Below are 25107 nucleotides of genomic sequence, written 5' to 3'. Positions count from 1 at the left end.
AAGAACTGATAATAGTTATCGCATTGTACGTATACACGCACGTGTATCAAAAAAGATCTCACAGGAACGAATGAAAACTCTGTCTGTCGTTGGGTGTAGGTTGTAAATTGTACAATGTACACGATATAATATTAGTTATTCGAAATGTTTGTCACTGCACACGAATTTCGCCATCAACCCTTCTCTCTCTCCCTCTCTCACTCCCTCCCCCCCTCCCGTCTCCCTCTCTCTCTCTCTTTTTCTCTCTTTTCTGGCTCGTCCGCTAATCGACGAGCTTTTTTAACCATGTTTTTTACCTTCCGCCCCCTTCCTTCCCTTCCATCTCCTCTCAGGGGTTGCAGCCTTTAAGCCGATGCGCGTTCCTCGCATGATCAGTCGATATCACTGGGCCATCAATAACCCTCGGCTATCCACCAACACCCTCTCCACCCGTCTTCTCACCCCCACCCCCGTTTTACACCCTTCGTTGCCTTTATGTTTAGCTATGTGCACGATGTAGACACGTGTAGATATATAACCGTTGTGCTTTGCTTGTATATTCGTGCCTGTGCGTGTGCGTGCGCGCGTACGGATATTTGTTACACCCTCGCATCCTTGGCCGATGTCAATACATAGGATAGGTATCAAGTACATGACGAGAGAGAAAAAAAGATGAATATAGGAAGACGGGGGGGGGGGGGGGGGGGGGGGGGATAATTGAAAAAAAATTAGCTAGGAAAACAAACAAAAATCATATCAAAAATATATATATAAGTAATCTCGTTTACCGATCGTTTCAAATATTTATGTATTATTTTTTCTTCCGTTTCGTTCTCCCACAATTGGGAGGGATGTGTGTTGAATTGTTCTTATCGATATATTATGTATAAGACGAACGTTTCGAGCATTCTCGAAAAGGAAATAAGAAAATGATCGTGAATATTGCTGGTCCACGTTTTTTTTTCTATCCAACTGTATTACAGGTCCAGGGATATGTAGAAAATGTGTATTAATAGTGCTCGCAAAATCCGGGTATACATATATCATATAATTCACACGTCTTATGTACATTGCACGACTTGTATACATATACCTATGTGTATACTGTATGTATATATATATATATATATATATATAGCGTCTGCTTTCTCGGATCATAACATATTTGATAACGATTGTGAGGCTTGAATAATGATCGTGTTATGAACACCTCGGTTCGTTAACAGCAGCCTTCCCCTTTTTCCCCCTCCTCTCTAATCCCTGGGGTTTTTACTCGCGGATTAAATCGCCAGCGATCCGATCCATAATTGCGTTAAATCCTTAACGGCGAAAGGAAGGAAGGAAGGAAGGAAGGAAGGAAGGAAGGAAGGACATTACCGTCATATCCGGTGCTCATACACCTCGAAGCAAGAAATCTGTTATTACCCTGCCGAGGGAGCAGCGATCGTTTGTTCGCCCGCTCGTTGCTCAGTGGCGGCTTCGGCGGTGGTTGAAGCCAATTAATCAGCGGCCGCTTCATTTAATTATTTTGTAATTCCGTAACACTCTGAAATCCCGTCTCTCACCCTCGTTGCTCTCATACCGGCTGCCCTGACGTTTTCTTATTTCCCTCTATTCTGCGCATAGCATCGTACCTCGTTAGCCACGGGCAAGATGTAATTTTTCACCAATCTAATTTTCTCCTTTCCAACCCCCTCTCTCCCTCTCTCTCTCTCTTTCTCTCTCGCTCTATATATATTTTTCCCTATCGCTGTAGTTTTTTTTTTTACCCTCAATTTCTCTTATACTTTTTTTTTTTGTTTTTAATTTTTTCTCATCCAAATGGATGATATTTCCAGAAATATTGAAGAAAAAATACTATTCGGTAAATTATTCAGAAACGTACGTAATTGTTTCTTTTTTGCTTCGTATCGTAGTCGGATGATGACCGATAAATGTACAGATAATATCACGTTCTTTCACTGCAGCGGTGGATTATTATTATATGAGATTCTCACAGTGCGCCAGATGGATTTTATGCACCGATCGGCATATTCGTTATATATTTAATTCTCGTGGGAACGAGGGAGTAGAGGACGTGATGTCATTACCGCATTTTGATACTTCCTCGCCGTATACGTATGTAGCGTATACGATGCGAATGTGTCCAACGGCAACCTGGAAAACCGACGTCATCGTTCTGTGAAGAAAAAAAAAAAAAAAATAACAAGTATCGCGTGGTTGATTAATCTGCACAATTGCACGTGAGTGTACGATATCAAGTTCACGAATTTGCTCATCGTACATATACTCGTTTACGAAATAATAAATGTACAAAGTATTGATAGAATCTGTGTTCAATGCACATAAAATATTACTTGCGCAGTTCAAAAAACTCGAACATTTGTTTTTTTTTTTTTTCTCCAATTATTCGAATGAAATCCAACGATGATTTGCACGTCAGTTTTTCACCAAGCGATCATCGAAATTTCGACGGTGGATTTTTTTTTTTTTTATCCTCCGCGATAGTAAGCGAAGAACTTTTTATCTTGTAACATGCATTTTTTGCACATTCAATGGTTCTGGATCTAGTATCGTTGAAGCGTATAACGCAGTTGGTCCCTTCAAAGTTTTGTGGTTAAACCGCGCTAGGCGGCGCCACCGTACGGAAGGCTCGCTATTCGTATGCAGAGGGATGCAACAGGTGGATTTTTCCTCACTTCCAGCACCCTCAACCCTCTCAACCCTCGACCCTCGGCTTAACTATTTCCCTCTCGCTCTGTTCTCACGTTCGCTTACTTACACCCATTCATGCCAGCTCGCTGCTTGCAACTCCACTCCGTAGTACTACATAACACGTTGTTGTATCCGCTTTACCTGAAATTCGAAGGCATCTCGCGTTGAGATGAGATTTTTTTTCCTGTACGATATGCTCGTTACGCGTTCACCAATTCGACATGCAAATCTTGAACCTCGTATGCAAATAATCGTATAATCGTTAGGGAAAAAATTGCGGGACCGAGTGAAGCGGATATGAATATAATGTATACGTATAATGTAAAATATAAAGTTTTTCGAAAATGGAAATGAAATCAAGCTCCCCCCCCCCCCCACCCCTTCCTATGTTGTGTTATATTTCGACGTGTCATCGCGTCGCGTCGTCTGTTCGGTGATATCCGAGATTCGCAATAAATCGCGGTGATTGCGAGCGAGTGAACTGCACGGAGGGGTGGTCGGTTCGCGAAAAGCAATAAACATTCATCGCCTTTCCCCCTTCCGACGCTCCTCCCCCCCCCCCCCCCCCCCCTTAGTTCTCTGATCGCAAAACCAGTCGGTTGTCACCGGGTTGCGCGGGGTTCATTATACCGCGAAAAGTTTTCCGATTTAATTTTTAACGTCGACTGGACCTCGTCGAACCCAACCGCGACCCTCTTCTCTTCCATCCCCTGTCCAACTTCTGCGCAGCAGACAATCCCCTGGGAAACCGAGAGTTCACAGTTGTACCGAAATCTGGTTCAACTTTGGTTATTCGAAATAGTTTCACTGGATATTGTTTTGTTAATTTATGCGTGTAATTATGGCCGACCGTGTTACTCTAGTCTATGGTCGAGACTGAATCGGACTTCGATTTATATTCATGAAAACGAATCACTTCCTAGTGATTTTCTTCGATGAGGTCTGAAGATCTTCTCGTTAACGTTCCTCGTACTCGACGGACTTCGGTTGAACTCGTATTACCGGCGAGTTCGAGTTAGACGAGTCATTTCGAGTGACTTGACGAATTCGAAAGATTGCGAACATCTTCGTATCAATATCAAATACCTGATCGAGCAACTTCGTGCATTTCGAAATTCTTCAATTCGGGGTCATATGAAGTGACATCGCGGATTTGTAAGGTCTCCAAAACTCTTGAGATCGATTCAAATGACTTGGAGTATTTCACGGACTCGAAAGATTTCAAGTAAATTTTCAATAACTTACTTTGTCACGTGACTTCGGGTGATTTTACACCGATTCGAAAACTGCGCTTAGCTCCTCGATTTTTAATCGGTTCGGTTGGTCGGTACGCTGCTCGATAGGTGATAAACTTGAACGTTGCATCGAGACACCCAGTACATCTGTTTTCTCTGCATACGACGCGCAACATTACAATATGTACAATGTAGACACTACAGTGAAACGAACAAACGTGGGCAGTTCAGAAGAGCTTACCGCGCGGTCGAGCCTAAGCTGAATGCGTGGGACGATCAACGGGGTTCCCGAGTGCCTGATTGAGATCAATTGCAACTCAGCCAGGGTCAACTCCGCGTTGCTTGCTCGCTCGTTCTGTAAGCCTCTGATCCAGCGTGTAACGCATCGTGTGTAGGTGCCAACCTCACGTGCTTCTCGTTCAGGCCCCGAATCGGCAAGCGCCAATTTTGCGGTACATGGTACATCCGAAAGGTGGATGCCCAGCATGTAACGTAGGATGAAATTAGCGAGAAACGGACAACGGGAGAGGGAAGAAGAAAGCAAGGCAGCCCCCCGATGATAGTTTCGTTATTCTCTTCCAATTTCGCCTTCGGATCCGAGCTAGCGTTTTACTATCTTTTACGACGGGATGACCGGAGTTTTACGAGGGCTTTACGAACTTAGAGGAAACCGGCGACTGGGCGTGGAGTCGATACTCTTTTAAGAGACGTTGCATGGATTTCTCCGATGCTATTGCGCTACGGATCGCCAACAGGATGCTTCCTTCTTCACACTTTACACTCGCCGGTCGTAGGGTAATGGCGCGTTACTGACACGTGGGTATGGCCAACCGTCTTTACGTCACTCGAAACTCCTCTTACCCCAGCCCGGCCGTACTCCTTCTCTCCAACGCCAAGTGCGTTACCATTAACTCAGTTTCAAGTCACATCCGCTACGTTGAAAGTCTAAATTTCAATAAGGGCCATACCTGGAATCAGGATCACTTATCGATGTATTCCAAGGAGCATGTATGACCTCGAAGCCTGGATTTAATTCACATTTATGAACACGGATTTTCGTTCCAAATCATCAACGGTGTACACCGGAGCATAAATAATTATCCATCGTGATGACAGAAGTGGATTGAGGATCTATCCAACGATGACGCATACGGCATGTGTTCTTGACTAGGAATTTTCTCTTATCATCGTAATTTCGTGTTTGAGAATTTATTCGTGTAGCGCTTGAAGGCTTAGCTCCGTGGATCGACGCTGCGCGCACAGTGGCTAGGGATAGTTCGTACACCTATACTGGATTTGGAAACGGTGTTGGTAGATTCGGGTGCGTGGTATGGCACATCATCTGGACTAGTGTGTAGAGTAAGGGAGTGGGTGAGCCTGTGCCACCACCACCACCACCACCACCATCACCACCGCCGCCGCCGCCGCCACCGACGCTGCCGCCGCCGCGACGCCCGGCGCCGGCAGACTTTGGGTTTCAGATTAATGGATCATTTTTCTTCCCTCGAGTCGACTTGAGTCGGCGGCGGGCGCGCTCACCTATACGAGACCTCTACAACCACTCTCGTTCCTTCCTTCCTCCTTCGTTCGTTGGACCCATATACACTACTTTCTTCTCGTGACTGCTCCTTCTGCATCGACGTCTTCAAGGTATCGACCGCGACCCACAGCCATCCTCACCCCCTCCTCTTGCCTTACCCCTTCCATCCACATCTCGTCCTGTAGGTATTAATATTTTTTCCTTTCCTATAAATACTCTTATCATCCTCGAAGACAACCTTCAACTGTTCGGTATTATACGCTTAACCTCTTATGCACGACAAGCTTCTTGCTATGTGACCTGTTTTTTTTTTGTTTCGGGCGACGATTACCCCATTATGCAACACTCTTAACTTTCTTGTCGAAGCTCCCCTTTCGGTGATACCCTATCCATTCTAAGATTATCTACTTATATCAATGCCCAAAGCGAATACATATGCCAAGGGATTTTGCGGAGCTTGAAGAAATTCTAAAAGTATATCAGCCTAGGTATCCTATAAGCGGCTCAATCCGGTTGGAGTGGGCACCTTATAGGAATTTTACTAACCGAACTTGGTCTTCTTGCAACAGTCGGTATCCCTAACGTCCGTGATCCGATCAGTTTGGATGATAAAAGTTGGAAAATTAGGAAAACGATAGTTCAGACATGGCATAGTTGTTTCGTTTCAAAAAGAAACTCGTCCGAAATTTATAATATAATTGCAAGGTACGCCTAATATCAAAGTGAAAAACTTGCGAGTGTCGTTTCCTGATGATTTTCATCCACTTTACGATTTGAACAGACGCGATCTTCATTTTCAGATACGTCACAACCGTGTGCTACGGAAAAACCAATCATTTTACCAATTTTGTTTTTTTGTCCATAAATTACCATGTATGGCCTTCTTTCATTGAGGATTTGGGATTAAGAAAAAGTCGTATAAACCGGGTATTCTCAAGTAGCTTCATGTCTGTAACACAAACAAACCGCCCCAAGCTGTGTATGTCCATCTCGGATATCCACCTTGATTACTGTTTTTCCGCAAGAAGTTGGGGTGGTGGTGGTGGTGGTAGATCGACCAATGTAAATATATGAGAAACTAAATCGTAAAGCATGTTTGCTGTAGAGATGTAGATTTTAGTTGGCTAAGAATAATAATAATAATAATAATAATAATAATAATGATATTAGTAATGGTAATAATAATGGGAAAGTATATATCCGTAGGAGATACGCGAAAAAGTCGGTTTATACGAGAGCGATTCGAAGTAGACGTGCAACCTGTCCAAAGAATATAGAACTTTTCACTCTGGTTAGAAAAGCGGTAGCAGGAACAGCGACAGCGGCATCGCCTAGCTGATATTATAGGCCGAGAGGAACGTCCTCCGGGATTATCATGGAAATCGTCTCAACTTTTTCATATCCATTTCTGGGACTCGACAAGGGGGGCGGGCTTTTTCGGAAGGGGGAACGAAGCCGATATTGTATACGACGTGTATATTGGGCGGCTCTCGTCTAGTTCCTGGGGTACATCTACGAGTCTGGCTGCCGATGTGTAGAATGGAAATAAGAATACTGCGCAATTATTATGCTAATACAGCGGCTGGAGGGGGAGAATAAAACTTGGCCAATAGTCCGGGGGCTCACCACTCGAGTTTCGAAATTCACCGCGTTATTATTATTAAATGGAACCTCCAGCCTGATACTGCCTTATACCTACTGGCCTATCGAATTTATCAAATTGAATTCCTCGCGTGTATCGCTGCGCCTCCAAATACCCGATGGGACGGGACTCGGAGTGCTTCATTCTCATGCTAATGCCTGGCAGATCCTGGCTCTCTGCTTTTTTCATCCGATAACCTTTCGTCCAGAAGTCACGGGAAATGGAAATGGTCGTTGTCGGATCATTTTCTCAAATTTTTTTACGGACATTTATTGAGCATCTTCCCGACGTTTGAAGGCAGCGAAATTTGGATTCCTGAAATTTCGATCCATCAGGCTTGATCGAAGACTCAAACGGTCGTCGATAATGAAATTTAACGATCAATTTTTTCTGGATCAGTTGAACCTGGTAAGCACGAGATCCTCGACTTCAGCCTGATGACCTTTTTCTTCATAATTGGAACTCTGGTATTGACGGACGTTCGATTCTTCGATTAAGCTTGAGGTTCATAAATCTTGGATTTCTTTGACATTTTCGTCAATTCCGTACAAACCGATCATCGCGCGATTCATTTTTCCTCAATTCTTGCGCAATTTGCGTTTGAAGTCGCTCATCGTCGTCTTATTCTTGTAATCTCGTTCGCCAAGACCTTCGATTACGGGTATGATATCATGACGTAATACGACGAATGAGAGACTCGCATTATACAAACTGTATCGCATTCAAATTACGATCTCCAGATTCTCCTACCGTCTATACAACATCCGTGGGCATAATATACAATTACGAAATTTCGAACTGCGCAGCAGTAACGAATTAGAGCGTTTTGTTGAAGCTTAAACGGGCAGAAAATTGGCGCGAGTCGTACGTGGCGTCGTGCCACGTGCGCCAGCTGCTGGCTCCTTCTCGTCGACTTCCTTCTCTAACCTGCAGCAATATGTCGCGTTACATCAACGTTATTCAACGAAAAGATACGCTCGGTGTTTTTTTTTTTTTTTTTTTTGTTTTTTTCTTTCTTTCCCGTCTTCGTTACAAGATTTACCTTGTGCAAAACTTACGCCGTGTATAGAATAATGCCAGATAATTTTCCTTACGAGGTATACGATACCGAGATAAATTTTGGTGCAAGAAGTATCGTTACAGTAACGATGGTTAATCTTTATTCTAGTTACAGGAAAATTGGATAAAAGTAACTATTTAGTTTTATTCTCTGCAGTTTATCGGAATTGGTTCAACCATCATCTGTGTGTTTAGTTCGTATCCGTTATTAAAAAAAAAAAAAAAGATGCAGTAATACATAACAAATTTTCTGATCAAAGCTACGAAAGTGGTTTAAGTTTTTATCGGTTTATCGGTTATCCCTGCGGAAAGATATTACAGATACAGTGCAACTTGACAAGGTTTAGGTATTTCCGGATTTTATTGTGAGATTTCGTTTAGTGGACAGTGTGTCGTCTGATCCTTCGGGTAAATAACAACATTCACCCTCCTTCTTCTCGCCTTTTTCTCAGCAAACGGGAGGAAAGACCGCGTCATTTCGTTACACCGCGAAAGATCAACCTGTCGCGAGCCTTTATTACCCGAAAACGATAACCCGAGGCTGCCGGTGTTGGTGCAAGGCTCGCTTGTCTGTCACCATGTAAACACGTAGTTTTTTTGCGGGGGCGTAGAGCTAGGCGGCGGTGACCTGTCCGCCTCCTCGTTCCCGAGGCCGCAGGCACCTCGAGAGTATAAACGCGGGTAGAAGAGGGCGGAAGCTCTCAAGAGAGATAGAGAAGGAGAGGAAAGGAAAAGGGGGAAAACCGCGATGAGGTTTGATTGATAGCCACGCGGAGACATTAGTGCGCCCTGTTCGTGTGACCGCGGTCTTTTTTATTTACAACCCCTTTCCGCGTGTTCTTTCTTTTTTTTTTTCTGTCCCTCAAAATTTTTTTTTTTTTTTTTCGTCTCTTTATTCCCCCTCCCCGCTCTCTTTACACATTTATTTTTCTTCTTTCTTCCGTTCTCTCCTTCCCTCGCAATTCCTCCGACGGTTTTTTAACCCTCGTTTTTTTTTTTTTTTTTCTCCCTCCACTTACTCTCCGGCAGTTCGATTACCGAAGACACCTCTACGAGCCTTGCGTCTTCTTCAGAGGGGTTTTAAATTATTGCGGGTAACTAACTCGAGGTTCTTTCGCCAATTCGACGATATGAGGGATTTTTTTTTATTATCTTTTCTCTCCGTTTGCGAGTCGAGATTGTGACATTCTTTTTCTTTTTTTTTTTGTTCTACTTCTCAAGACGACTTACAGCCGCCTCGTTTCGGCGACCGGAGAAACAGCTATCGGAGTAGACGAGGAGACGACGACCAAGCAGCCCCTGTGTAATCCATTAAGCGACGCGTCACTCAGGAATTAGTGTTTTGCATCGGGAGTTACACGGCCTACTAAACGTTCAATTAGCACCCCCACGCTCGGTGGGGTGGGGAAATTAATAACCTCTCTGGCTTCGCGGGTCTCTTTCCGGCAGGCCGGGACGAGAGGGAGAGAGACGGAGAAGCGGCGGGTGTTTAAGATTTTTTTCACTCGAACGAGAGGAAAACATCTTTTCAGTAGGCGCTTAAAGCGGAAAACGGGCCGCAACCCCCCCACTTTCTCGTTTCACACGTGCGGCCCTCTTCTATACCTACGGTTCGGTTTACGGGGGATGAAGTGCAGGTCCTAACGTTATTAATTACGGGGCTACCATCAATCCAGCAGCCATCGTAAACAGGTACCATTGTATGGGGAAAAAACTACCTTCCTTCCTTCCTTCGCTGGATGAGGAGGATGAGGATGAGGATGAGGATGAGGTGGTGGTAACACGCTCTCTGGGTAACGCCGCTTGCTGCTGCTGTTGCCGCCTTTTCCCTTGAGCCATCATCACGCCGCCCCCTCCGATGCCTTTTCACCGGTCGCCTTCCTCTCTTCCTCCTTTTTCACCCGAGATGAAATTCCCCGAGACAAACAATATTCCTCGAATGTTTATGCAACCCTCGGCATGTGTAACTGCTGCAAGAATCCACCGGTCCGCGATTATTAATCTGCCCTCTTTTTTTTTTATTTATTTTTTTTTATCTTCTTCTTCTTCGCCCTTCCCTGTTACCTACTCGTCATTTCAATCCGCAAATCTTGCTTCTCACGTCTCGTAATCCGTCTTTTCAATCGCGGTGTTTGCACAGTTTCTTCGCACGAGATTCGAGTGTTTGTATCTCTATGTGTGTACCTACTGATCCATAAAATACTCTTGTCGAATTCTTTCTGTAAGGTCCGAGTGTAACCTCGATCACTTTCTAGTTTTTTTTCAAGGTTAGTGTGCGTTTACCCTCAATTTCAATTGGGTCAATCCTGTGATTTATCATGATTTTGAAATCTGGTGCTCTTGGGTGTTTCCTCGAGTCTTCAAACGGTAGAAATATTTAATGTTAACTCAATGTGTGAAGCCTGAAGGTACGAAATTAGAATCTAATGTTAAAATAGCACAAGGTTGAAGTTAGTAACGGCAACGAAACTAACGTTGAACGAAAAATCATTGTTTCGCAGCTTGAGAGTGACTTCGAAGAGGTTCAGTTTGCAGAAATATGAGTTTCTTAATACCGTATGAAAGTTTACTAAATTTTATCGTTAGATGAAACCCCAATGTTGCGAAATGACGAACTTTTTCTGCAAATGTTATAACGTTATCAATGTCATCCTCATCAAACAACAGTTCCTGAAATGAACTCGTTCATTTTATATGTTATGAGACATACCTACTCATGGAGACAAATTTGTTTGCTGCTGAATTTACACGTGACGTCTGACGGTCATTATACAGGACTGAGCTTCTTTTTCCGTTAGATTTTAGAAAGATTGTGGAATCGTGAATTATGTATCGGTATGTTAAACTTGAAATTTAGGAATGTTTTTTCAACTTGTCAAATATCAAAACATGCTGCCCGTATAATTACTAGGTAGCTAACCAGGATGAGCATGCAGTTAGTAACGTTACTGTAACAATGCATGTTTACGAGAAATCGTTACTTCGCACCTTTAGGATCGTCTGAAATTTGACAAATTACGACAAAAAAAAATGTACTCATATTTTTGTAAGGCAACTCCTTGAAAGTTATTCAGATATTGCAGAGTAACGATTTTTCCCCTGATGATTCGTTACGTCAACCTTACCTATTTCAGCCTCGCGAACCAGGGTGTTCGGTATTTCGAATTGACTTGAAGTTGTCAGATTCGTTACGCGTCGGAATGCATTAGAAGAAAAGTTTTTCGGGCGTCTAATGACTGCGATTCTCGGTACCAGTGAACGTTCGACGAAACACAAGAACGGCAGCCGAAAACGTGAGTCGAGATGGCTGTCCAAGAGCGACGACACTGCGACTACAAGAAGATGTCGGAACTTACCAAGTTTGGTAACTGGAACAAGTCGAATGCACGAGTTCCCTGGACTTTTTGAAAGTTTTCAACCCGCTCTCGTACCTCGGCGAAGAAGACGGAGGTACGCCGCCGGTGCTGACTGCTGAAGAAGAGGAGGATGAGGAGGGTGGGGGAGGTTGTCTGCATCGCTGGTCGGAAAAGACTCGGGGTGTAAGAGCGTGGTTGCATAGCTAGAGCGTAAGACCACCCAGGACCATCCAACCGAGCCGGGATGATGCCGGCCAGGCGTCGCGACGCCGCAGGGGCGTCGAGGGCATCCATCATGACCACGCGCGTGAATTACCACCACCCCGTTCTTCTGCTAAACCTGAACTCAACCGAAAGAGGGATCCCCACGCTAGGCGAACGATGAATCGTCCTCTTTCGCTTTCCTCTTCCTCGTACCGCGTCTACCAATATAGTAGCCCTCTGGATCTCGATACTCTCCCCTCTCTCTATCTTCCTTCAGATATACCGTCGATTTCCAACATCTTCACCGAATTCATCATTTCGGTAGCGAAGGATTTGGAATAAATATCGTTTAGTGAAAAGAAAACTCAATTATTCAGACGGAAATTAATCAGCGCCGTCTGTTAATGACACTATCTGTTATCAGGTTTTGTCCTACTCGTTTTGGATCCTTGACTTTTCTTTTTAAAATTCGATATTTTTTAGAGGTATGATTCATGAGAGCCAAAAGCGCCAGGTCAGCCCTTTGAAGATTAATCATCGCTCTGATAGTCGATATTTCATTCGAAAAAATCGCAAGTTTTTCGGGAAAGTGATTCGATTACGGCTGTCTCAGGTTCGGGAGCTGATTCCAGTAATCAGGTACCGGGTCTTGAATTGATCTTCAATTGAAAGAAGCTTTCGTTTTGCGGTATCCGATTAAACTGAAAACTAAAATTACACCGGTAAATTATCGACGTGGATGGATAGCGTTTTCTTTTTGAGAAATGAAAAATTCGGTGTGTACGAATACGTACCGCTCCATCGTCATTGTCAAGGATATACACCGAATCACGACGGAAATAAATCGACTTTGTTGGGGCGGTCGCGTTACGAAGCAGCGCACCTCTCTCAGTGATTCTTTATTGAACGGTGGTGAGCGCACGGGGCATAAAGCAAGCTCAGATGAAGTATAACTATCGGGAGTGAATACGGAGGGAACGGTACTCCGGACTCGCGTCTGAGGTAAGAAATTCAGCACCGATAAATTTGGGCAATATTTTTCTAGGTGAGAACGATCGCGCGCGTACTAAACCAAACCGAACCGAACCGAACCGCGAAGAGAAGCGACCCTGTGTCCTCGTAACTGGGACAAATTGTGCAAAAATACTGCCAGATATAAATTGCGCTGAAGCAGCTAGCCGATAACTTGCCCGGTATACAGGGTCTGATTTGACCGGAAGCACTCCTTCGCCGTTCGTTCTATCCTTCTCTTCTCTCCACAGCTACCGTGACCAGTCTATAACCGGGTGGTCGGGGAGAAAATACTACACCATCGGCATGCCGCGGAAGAAGAAGAAGGTCCTCCTTCTATCCTCTTCTGTCATGCGATATATATTTCCCTGTACTGTAGGACGGCGTATTATAGTCCAGGGTACGGGGATCCTGGTACACATTTGTCACTCCTTTTATCAACCCCGCCACACCGTCGTGCGTTATTATCACCGGTGTATTATTGGCGTCGGGAAATCATTCCGGGAATTCAGAAAACACCTTGTCTTTCGTCGTTCGTTTCTACGATTGTTCTGCAACAAGAAGTACACCGTGAGACCCGTCAAGACCCGGTACACGGAATGATATTCCTTTTCCGGAAGCTGACCCTTCTCCGAAACGCGGTGACGCGTTTTTCTTTTTTTTTTTCTTTTACTATTTCTATTATACACAGCGGTGTGTCGGCTGGTAGTTTGACCATAAAACGGAAGGAAGATATCGGTGGCGAGCGATCGCCTCGGACAAGCGTTATCTAAAATTGGTCGAACTATCGCTTTGAAGAGTCGAAAAACAAAACGAAGACGTAAAAGAATGGAAGAAAGGAACGGGGGATCGGTGGGAGGGGGAGGGGGAGGGAGGGGGGAGAAAAAGCAAAATGGTCGGGGGGTAGGAAAAACCATTGAAACTTAATCAATTACCCTAGTGAGGAGGGTGAAGTTTTCAACTTCTTTCCCATGCTCTCTCATCTCTCTTCTTCTCTTGTCTCTTCTATACCTATTCTATATATCCGATGCTGCTACTCCGCACACTTTTCTATTTGCCGATATTTTAGCCTCAGATAAAAGAATAGTGGACAGTGCCCGAACGATAAAGAAATCTATTATAAGGGAGGAGGAACGTGAACCGAGATGTTTGACTTTCCGGGGACTTTGCCGACTTACTTTTCGCTACACGTAATATCGCGCGTATATAGGTACGACATATTTACTACGAGATTACACATCGTGGTTAATTTATTCCGCCGACGATAATGGAAGTATGAAAAATTCGAAAGAACCTAGCGGAAGGATTTTCACAAAGGTCGACGAGTGACGATGCCTGGGTTTATTTATAGTCGTGCCTCCGATGCACTCTGCGACGATGGTTAGATATTTGGTGCATTATCTAAATAGCGTACACACGTGTATTACATGTGTATATTTGTGTAGACGGGGATAATTGGCACTCGTAAGAGTCCGATTACCGGCTGAATTTCGTCGCTATGTTGGAAGCAGAAAAAGAAGGAAAAAAAAAAATAAAACTCCGGTGTCGGTACTGTAACCGAGTAAGCACGGTGTCATTGCGAATAATTGAGCGTCAACTGCACCAGACGGGAACGGCTCTCGGTATACAATAGTAGTTTGAATAAATTGAGCTATTATCATTAATTAGCTTTCATGTAATTATATGGTCAAGTTAAGAGCCGGGTATTACAGTACCGCCGACGATAGACGATGCCGTGGCAATAACGCAACGCGTTCGACATCGCCGCGAGCAATGTTTAACGATGATCTTTAATTATTGATTATTTTAGTAGAACCCGATCGCCGTTTAACGTTAACGTTGCAGGCACCCACCGCAGTCGGACGTCGAAGCGCGTTCTTCGCAAATGCACGGATGCATCCGTGCGTATCAAGTTTTCAAGAGTGTATAAATAACACTTTGGTCTGATATCTGTGTCGGTACGATACGATATCAGACTACGTGCGCAAAGCAGCATGTCAGTTTCCCAGATTACGCAACGGCCCGTTGCAAAGTCGCATTTACCGCTCCTTCTCTCTCTCTTTATTTCTCGCTCACTTTTTGTCCCACCTGTACAAGTTGTCGTCAAGGTGTCAGGGACTCCCGACGATGCGGTAACCCGCGTAACGCGTCTCGGCATCATCGCCGGGCGCGCACTTGTCAAGTTTTACCACTTGTAAAAAAGTCGAGGTGGTGTCTCGTTCGGTGACGTTCGCCCCTTCCGATTATAGGGGGTCGAGAGTAGCTGCCACTGAATAAATACCGCACAAGGCTCTCCCTCGGTCCTTCGGAGCGCAATGTCAATCTATTAAGCCTCCGCGTATCCGGAAATCGAATCCCCGAGTGCGGAGAAGACGCGCCAGTCTGCTGGAACCCGCGTGCATGCGCGGCCACGAGAGATAGTAATTGAATGCATAAACATGGTACACACTCGAGGTAAGATAGCCCCGGCTGGCATACGAATCGTCTCATTGGCATAGTCGGCTCTCTCCTCTCGCGTACCGAGGAACCGACTCACCCAGTCGCCGAGAGGAGAGGAGAGTCTGGCACTCTGATTGGCACTATTAACATAAATACACCGCGTTACGTCGCGTCTCCTCCGCAGCTATCATCCCGTATCAGGATTAGCCGGGATTACTCTACCCACCCTTATTCGAGTTACACTCCTAATTCCCGGCAAGTGCCTGCATCGAAATTCTCGCGGCCATTCATTCGCTGGGTTCGTCATCGCTAGATTTTGGAGACAGCGAAGGCTTTGGCTGGCCGTATCTAGAAATCGCTTTCTCGACTTCCTTTTGTTATTCAAGGTCGTCATCGACGAACGGTCTTTGTCTCCCGGTCTCGTCCTTCTTCCATCTTCGGTAAGCCGCAGTTTTATCGCGATCGGTTTCAAGTAGTCTCGAGCATTATCGTTGAGTCTACATTTGGGTCAGTTTATATCTTTTCTAATCTGTCATGTCATTGCTACTATCTCATTCCTTTGTTCCCTCGGTTTATGACCACAAAAATTTATCGCTCGTTGACTCGACTTGTCGGCATTGATTTAAACTAGGTTTCAAGGAATCGAGGCAATCGACCCGGTTGGTGTGCAAATCGGCAGTAGTGACCCTTCTTTGTGAGTCTGTTTGGTTATTTTCTCCTCATCGTCTGCTACACTCTACTGTCCTTTCTTCTTGATTATCATCGTTGCGGCTTCTTTCTGCCGTTGTTTATTAACTAACCATTCGGTGAATAAGTGATTTCTAATCACGGCATGTTGTACGCTCGTCGTAGTCGTGCTCTGAATAATTTAAGACTCGAGGTACTCCGAGAACAGGAGGGACAACTCTACTGCTCTCCGATCCTTTATAGTGGAAAACATTTCTATCCATCTATCTCTCTATGCACGCGCGTCTTCCTCGGCTCCAATTTCCTCTCCCCCCCCCCCCCAAATTATACCGGGCATCTCTGTTACACGCAACAAAGTGACTTTTCTCTTTCCGAACTTATCGAACCGCAAGGTGGGAAACGGATCGGTGGTCATTGAATCGATCGCGTTGCGCGCGTGTGTGTGGAACGGATTTTTCGAGCATGATTACCGGTACGTGGAAAGCGCCACCCTTTCCATTCCTCGTCCTCTTCTCGGAATCGCATTACCACCGTGACGGTCGCTGGGGTTATTAGACGGGCACGCAGCACGGCGACGAGCAAAAGTCACCCCACGATGCGAATGGTCGAAATTAACCCCCCGTCGACGCAATACAGAAGCTGCGTCCCTCTGGATCGTCGACATTGAACAAAGTCTTCCAATCCTTCTCAATCTATTGCACTTGTCTTCTCATCTCGCGCAGCCTTCTTTCATTCCCCGATTCTTTCCTCCACGTGCGCTTCGTCGCACGTCTCCGACTGCGAAGAAGAAGAGGGCATGGATGGACTGGCAGGGAAAGTTTAAAGAGAGCAGAAACAGAAACCCTTCGTTTGGCTTTGCACCGGTAACCGCGACAATCCGCGGTCAGCGTGCTCCGGACGGTCCGCGATGAGTGCCGTTTCCTGTCGGGCAGGTTGTTGTATCGCGGCGGTTATCGCTGCCGGTGGTTTTGACAAGACAAAGGCCTCGTCGTCGTCGTCGTCGTTGGCCGAGGTTCGACGTGTGTGCTCGCGCTACGCTATAAATAAAAACACCACTGAAATAGCACGACGAATGACGACGATGCCTGGGACTCGTCGTCGCGACCGGATACGTCGCGGTGTCTCGTCGTCCTGCACACTGCGCGAATGATATGTCCGCATCGGCTTACCATCCAGTTTAATTCAATCATTTCACCAGCCGTGATCGATCGCCGGCTAGATTCCCTGTCGTCAATACCGATCAGCAAACCTAATCATATGAAAATACACTCTTGCAGAACTCCACCCTTTTCTCTCCCAGCAACAGCTCCTGACTTTCGCTATACGTGCAACAATAAACGTTCTGTGTACATTTGGCGAATCGGCTGGGTGCGCCCGAGGCTAAAAATCACTCGTTCGATCATTGATCGTTTCGCTTGCGAATTTCTTAGACTTCTTTTTATTAATTTTATACATATATCCGTAGCGTAAGAACGCCAACTGGGTCATGAAGGCCGCGTGCTTCGTGCGATCGGTAACTACGGTCGAAGCTATCCTCGGTGCTCGCCATCGTCAACCCCTTTCATCCCGGAATCGAATAGATTTCAATCCCGGCTGCCCCACCTAACGCGAATACACATACATCGATCAAAAAACTGTCCGCCTCACAGGTTGACGCCGTAATCATACTCCTACCTGCTCCTCCTTCCATTCCACCGTATGTCAATCGATAATAATTCTTACCCTGGGCCGTTTTTCACTCAAGAAATTGAACGCCTTCGTCGTGTTCGAACGAATATGGCCAACGAATGAATACTATTTACCATGATTTTTACAGTAATTTCTGTTAACTCGCCAGAATCAATCGGACGAATTACGAGTTAGTTCTCATACTCTTCCCCGTCGAGAATTCGCGTGTCGAGGATGAACGACTCGCGGTGTAAGCAGTAAAGATATGCTGCTTCCGCCGCTGCTGCTGCTGCTACTGAAAGAAGGAGCATATCAGGAAACGGGAGCAATAAAGAATAGCGAGGGGTATAAGGGCTTATGGTCATTTTAATATCATAGATCGTATCGTGTCCGCGAGCAAGGGTATAATACACAATAGTATGCAGCGGTACCGGTGCTACTTTATCCTCTTCTTCGTCTTAGTCTTCCTCCTCTTCTCTGGTAAGAAAGTGCCCCCGCTCTTATCTCGGGCGCCATTGATAGATATATATGTACACACACACACACACACACACAGACATACAGCACTGGGTGTACGGTGCCTTCTATCCAATAAATGCGAGTTATGTTCCCTGCAGCTTATTTCTTCTCTCCCCACTCTCTCTCTCTCTCTCTCTCCCCCTACCTACCTAGTTCTTCTTACCCGTTTTCTCCTGTTTTTTGACCTCCTCGTGCCGTTTGTCTCCCACTAAACACGCTTACGTCGGCATCTTTTATATCATATGTATAACCCAACAAGTATTATAATAGAAAAAAAGTAGAAGAACACAAAATATGTATATATGTATACATATATATATATATCTATACACGTATACACACATTTCGTCTCGACGACGCGACGCGGCCTCGTCGTATAATAACAGGGAAAAGGAATCAATTCTCATAGCCGATCCCCAATTTCAGTTTTCGTCACTTCTTTTCTTTTCTTTTCTATCCTTCTTTTTTTTTTTTTTATTCATCGCCCACAGTTTTTAACTGCACAAACTCCCATCCCATCCTCGTTAATGACATATTGGATGAAAATCCCCCCCTACCACATCTCGGCTTGTTATCCCTCATAATAACCTAAGTAGCCAATGCGAACGAGTCTCCTCTTTCTCATACAACGATGCAGCGGTGACAGTATCCATTCGGACAAGTTTTAACTACGAACATCCAACCCCAATCCCAATCAAAGTAAAAGTTTCCTGCAGCAGTCACACACACACACACACACAAGCCGCAAAACTTTTTTTTGTCTCCTCACTTCCAGTTATTACATGTACTTTATACTTATACTTATTCTTCGTCTTCGTCATCTTCTTCTTCTTTTTCTTCCATTCGGAAGATATAGACGTACATACACTTAGCCGTACATAATATAATCTATACATCACAAAATCGTCGTCAAATTTTACTGGTTACGATGCAGCATTGCTAAAAATGGTCCCCTTTCCGATCTTCAATTTTTTCTTTTATTTATTTTTCTGCTATGGAACGAAAGTTATTCCACCAACGTGAAATAATGTAATTTATTACAATTTATACACGGATTCAAGTGATCCGGAGAAATGATCATTAAGCATCATTGCTGTGAAACAGAAGTCAGAATTTCTCTATTTTATGCTACGGTTGATCTTTTGAAACGAAATGAAAAAAAATTTAAGGCAAAAACTATGAAAAGGTCGATCAAACGGAGCAACGGGTCAATTTCTTGAATCGAAATTGTCGGATCTCGATGCGCGGAGAGGGCGCAATACGCATACATTCACATGGAGGAGGGAGGAGATGATATAGGTTGGAAAAAAAGTTTGAGAAAAGTCGTATTTGCAGAAACTCGCTCCGGACTGGTTATATTCTGCTCGCGCGTCGGGTCGCCCGACTGTCTCCCAAAACTAGACTCTGAACGACGATATAACTGTTCTCGTAAAGCCTTGCCGAGGAGTCGTTTTCTAGGTACCTATCCATCCACCTCCTTGGGCCTGCCTATGGCACAGAAAACCGAAGAAGAAAGAATACCGACTGACTCATTGACTCACTGACTCACGTAATATCTCTGATCGCAGTACTCGCTTTTTCCTTTTCTGCTGTAGATGATCCTTGTTCCTTCTTTCGATCGCAGATCTGTGACGCAGATTTCGATTTTCTCACGTCTTACCTGCAACCGAGAATCGAGAGATTTTTAAAAAAGAATGTTCAAGCTATTATATAGTTTGTTGGTGCCGATGAAATATTTTGAAATCGCTTGAAATCTTTGAAATAGAAATTATTTTGAAACCATTTATAAAAAAAAATAAAACTTTGTTTGGGCTTATTGTACAGTTGTTAACTATTTCTACTTTTCACCGTATCCGAAAAATTTAGGTGTATAGTTAAAAAATCAAAATGAATATAGTAGCCGTTGATCATAAAATCTAGTATGCGATACTATTTATACATTTTTCAATATCTTGTCGCTGTTGCGGTACTTTGACGTTGAAGTAACAATCAAGTGGTGTTGAAACCTTTTTCAATTGAAAATACGTGAATTTTTGAGCCAGCAGAAAATTTAGAATCGATTACTGTAATTTAATATCAGATAATTCTTCTCTCCAATTAGTTCGATACTCATTTCGCTGCATTGATTTCTTAGCAACTATACCGAAACGAAATATCTTTCAGCGTTGTAAATCGGGTACACGTGAAACGTTTCGAAATCGTTTGAAACCTTCGAACTTCCATGAAATCACTGACATGACGTCACATATCTCTATAAATCCCGGATAAAATCTTTTGCAATCTCGCGGTGAAATTATCAAGAATACCGTCATTAAGATCTCTTGAATCTTTCTATGCATTGGGAAATCGCTAAAGTTTCGAGAAACGAGTGGAGAAAAATTCGTTCAACGACTAAAACGACGTGAAACCTGTTTCGAAATCAATTTGAAGAACGTGAAATTTTTATTAAAAAAATTTTCCAAAATCATACGAAATTCTTACCCTTGAATCAATCCGATCTGCGAACGAAGAAAGATGGAAAAAAGAGTGGATAAAAAGGGAAACGAAATGTAGAAGAGCCGTGGTCGTAACATCTCGTCGTCGATTAAATTGACGGGGTCGAAGGAGGGGATCGAGGCTATAGGATATTCGGGGGTAAGCATTCCGGAGTTGAGTTTGCGAGGTGTTCTCCTCCGGCTGCTGTTGCTGCTGCCGCGTTGCGTTACCGCAGATATTTTTTTACGATAGTTGTAAAGTGCGTTGGCGCGTAATGCGTTGGCGCGTACATTACGCGCCAAGTTTTGTGCCGAAGCGCCCCCGTCGGCCTAGTTATACTATACGTATATGTGTATACACACACTCACACACACACACACACACGAGTATTTTCCGAAGTCGTATCACTTTAAATTTTCTACAATAAATTTGAGGAAAAATCTGCGTATAGAGATATAAGGTACAGAATCGGCGTCGCGTTTCTTAGTCGTTTTCTTTCAATTCAATCCATTTTCACTTGTTCATAGTCGTCTGTTTGCAGTGCATGCTGCGTTGTATATGTATAGACTAGTTACAGAGTCTGAAACGAATAAACATCGGTGCATTATTGCTGATCTTACATTTCACTTTTTCGTTTGATTGGATTGGAAAGAGAGAGTTTTTGTTGTTTTTTTTATGCTTTTGTAATTAAAAATTGTACGGAATTACGTTCGAAGGGTAGAAAAATTCTTTCGCGTTAAAACATCGTTCACCAATTTTTTAAAAAGTTTTACAATTTATTGCCTTGTAGTACCGATTCTCTTCTTCTGAGTTATCGCGAGAGTATTCAATACTACGTCTCGGTGATTTAGGGCGTCTTTTCCGATATTCAAATTTCGTTTTCACCCCCGTTATTCGAATAGTTACGAATATCCAGAGCTCCTCTCGTCTAAAAATAGGGGAACGAATTATCGCCGCGAGTTTCTCACACGGCTACGCAGTTGCGTCAAACCCTGAATTCATTATTTCCCACTTGCTGCATCTGCCGTCGGTCAATATAAGTTGAATAAAAAATAAGATGAGAGGCATTTTTCAGATCCTAAAGAGACGAATCTCTTCGCTGCAATATGCATGTACTAAGCTAGCCGTATCGGCTATTTCCAAATGTCTTCGATGCCTCGGGGAAAGTCCAGACTTTCAGATATGCATGTCCATATATATAACACGGCCGTCTTAGGTATATAAAAGTGAATCACCATGCGTATACTCCCGTATGCCGGGCAAATCAAACTCGCATGACGTTGTAAAAATTTGCCGGGTGTATGAAACTGCTCTGGGCGTCTCGAATGAAATGACACGTGAATCACTCTTATTCGACGAATATTACATGATATTGTATACCATATCATATAAATCGGACGCTACGAAGGAAAAATGGTCGTTCAAAAAGAAATTTTTTTTTCTCAACAACGTACCAACCTTATTTTCAAATGCCCGGGTCATTTCACCGGTAGTCGAAAAGAGGTTAACCCCAGATAATAAATATATTTGGAAGAGGCAATGGGGTTACGATTTCTCCCCTTTTTCTTCAGTAGCAAACGTCACCGCCAAATAGTTATTATCGTTATTGTTTCGTCCCCCACTGGCATTATATACAAGTGTTGCGAAAACTTTTGCTCTTACTTTTATTCCTTTCTTTTTCTTCTACTTCGTCTTCTCATTCGTCTTAAGGAGCCCATCGGATTCAAAAGCTGTGACTATTGCGAAAGCCTCGCCCATCCCCTGAAGAATATCATCAGAAGTATGCGATAAAGATATTGAAGCAATAATAACAACGATAATAATAGAAACGGATGAACAGGTATAAAACAAAACTTGGCGGGCAGGGGGGTGACGGATAGTTAACGAATCGAGATATTCCCGGATTCTTCTACTCTGCCGAAAATTACAGACGCAGTTATTGGTGCCCGAATAGCGATGAACGAGTCTCATTTTGGGGTTCCGAATTCGAGTCGGGGGTTCGGCCTCTCTTAAAACCCCCGGAACGACCTTGTCCCCTGCATTACCGACTGCGCCGCCGGGCCGAAAGGGGGAGGGGGGGTCGAAGAAAGAGTGACTGGGGGTGGCGCCAAAAATGTCTTCATCTGCCGGTGGCAGCGTCGATAAAGGCGACGGGGGTATACCGTGGCTGTAAACTCGACTATAGTCTGTCTGGTGGCCGTCGTCGTTGTCTCTTCTATCCGTTGTCGTCTCGATCACTATTTCGCTCCTCGTCGAGGGCCGTTCGCTGGGCTTCGGACGTGAGGAGGAACCGTGGCGGGGTGGTTCGGGAAACGGGGGAAAAGGAAATGATACCGTAAGTCGTCCGTGAAGGCGTTCGACCGGCATTGTGATGCTTCCTTCATCCTTTGGTAGCGACTCGAGGATCGAGAATTTGCTCCCGATTTATACACGCGTCGCGTGTCGCGTTATAATCCCGCGTTTTCTATCCTTCGGCTTTTAACGAGTCCCCCGGATAAACCGCCCTTCCCTTTTTCTGGAAGAACTCGCTTCGCATTCGGTATTAAATTCCAGACGATAGTAAACGAAGACCAACGAATCGAGGCTATAGCATTGCTCGAGGGATATATACGGCAGGGGGGTAGAATGATCTCAAAGATTTCTTAGATTGGTCGGGATCCTTTTAATCCGGAAGAAAGAAGATGTGCGTGCGTGTGCGTATACATGTATATTTGTATACGTGTACGTATATACATACAAGGTAGCGTCGTTGAATCAGTGTAGAAGCTTTTGAATTTACAAATAAACCGGAAACGTACGATTGTGAATGTAGTGGGTACGACTAGTTCAATTTGCCTAATGAAGAACCGAGGATATACTGCCAGCGCTGTTCATCCGAAGACTGACTTTATACCGTCTGAAACGCTCGCTACTCGTTACTTTGACGCATGTGCTACCACTAAACATACGCTGTCGCGGAGAGCAATTGCTAACCCAAGTTTTATGAAAAGAACAGTTAAAACATACGTCCTTATCGTGCGATTATCATTCTCAACCTCACGGACCGTTCGCAACGAGCGATCATTTATGACAGTACAGTCCGACTGACCACCACGCTTTCAATTTCTGTTTCAGAATTCGATAAGGCACAATTTGTCGCTGCACAATAGATTCATGCGGGTGCAGAACGAAGGAACTGGCAAGAGTTCATGGTGGATGATAAACCCGGATGCAAAGCCAGGAAAATCGGCACGGCGACGGTGAGTTAAACTTATGCACTATTTTCGTTCGCTGTTGAAAAAATAAAAAAAGAGATCAGCGTGCCAGACTGATGGCGGCTATGTGGGATGGATGGCGAAGACGGATTCAGTCGAAGCCAGATCAGTTACTTACTTCTTCATTCGACGCTGAAGAGTAAAAGTAAGGAAAGTTCACCGATCCGTTATTTCAATATTTTATTGGATCTCCAGTGTATCTTGGTATTTTTTTTTAAACCGTATTATGTACAAGGCTTCTGTAACCACGAAGGATAACCAGTTGTGTACAATGTCGAAGAATACTTTAGACCGAAATACTTTTTGCACCCTCAACACTTTTCGCGATGATGATGATGATGATGATGATGATGATGATGATGATGATGATGATGATGATGATGATGATGATGATGATGATAATTATGCAGAAGGTCCAGTTCCTTGAGTGAAATCGTGTCGATGGTCGCGGCACATGTAATGACCATGCCTTTTTCTTTTTTCTTTGACACATAACAGTGCGACGTCGATGGAGACGAGTAAGTTCGAGAAGCGTCGAGGTCGCGTAAAGAAGAAGGTCGAGGCGCTTAGAAACGGTGGACTTCAGGCCGACGCTACACCGAGTCCCAGCAGCAGCGTCAGTGAGGGCCTCGACCTGTTTCCGGACAGTCCTCTCCACTCAGCAAGCGGTTTTCAGCTTTCGCCGGACTTTCGGTGAGTCTCTCGAATCCACAACTTGATCGTAAGGTTGAAATTTTTAACGGTAATAGAGTATATGTATCCTTTTTGGCTACCTCGGTATCGTATGTGACCATTAATTAATCCATTTGTGCATACCATATCCATCATATGTAAACGAAGGCCTGACCACAAATGGTACAAGAGTGCACTGTGGGTGGCTTTGATTACTGTAAAATTTGATTTTCATACACGACGTTGAGTGGTGGAACGATCTGATTCGCTTGTACGAATGTTTCATTAATTGAATGGATTTGTAATGCTAGAAGCAATTACGACTGCGCTTTACATGTGTCTGGCCAAATATGGCACAGTGCAGGCTACAAACTGTGCGTTTATCCTGATGAAAATATAAAAATAAATAAAAATGTAAATTTGAAGAGTGATGAAAAATAGTGAGCATAAATCTTACAATTGCTCGAATATACGTGATTGATTCTTTACGCCACTTTTTATCGTACTCTTTGAACCTTCAATAGTCGAAGTAATTTGTAATTTAATGTCATAGAGCGTTAAATAAACGTAAGATAGTGCTATACTGGCATCAAATACTGTCAGATTCACACTCACATGTAGTATGTAAAAGGTATTATAATGGCATTTTACT

General features: G+C 44.1%; 1 protein-coding gene across 1 annotated transcript in view; it reads left to right on the top strand.

Annotated features, from left to right (window-relative positions):
• Positions 1 to 25107, top strand: part of LOC124304159 (forkhead box protein O) — a 121240-nt gene that overhangs the window by 65110 nt on the left and 31023 nt on the right. Inside the window, exons 2-3 of the mRNA XM_046762258.1 lie at positions 23644 to 23768; positions 24282 to 24476. Coding sequence (XP_046618214.1) covers positions 23644 to 23768; positions 24282 to 24476 — 320 coding nt within the window. The remainder of the gene's footprint in view (positions 1 to 23643; positions 23769 to 24281; positions 24477 to 25107) is intronic.

The sequence above is a fragment of the Neodiprion virginianus genome, chromosome 4, assembly GCF_021901495.1.
Source record: "Neodiprion virginianus isolate iyNeoVirg1 chromosome 4, iyNeoVirg1.1, whole genome shotgun sequence".
NCBI classification, from domain to species: domain Eukaryota; kingdom Metazoa; phylum Arthropoda; class Insecta; order Hymenoptera; family Diprionidae; genus Neodiprion; species Neodiprion virginianus.
This window is presented reverse-complemented; position numbering and strand designations above follow the sequence as displayed.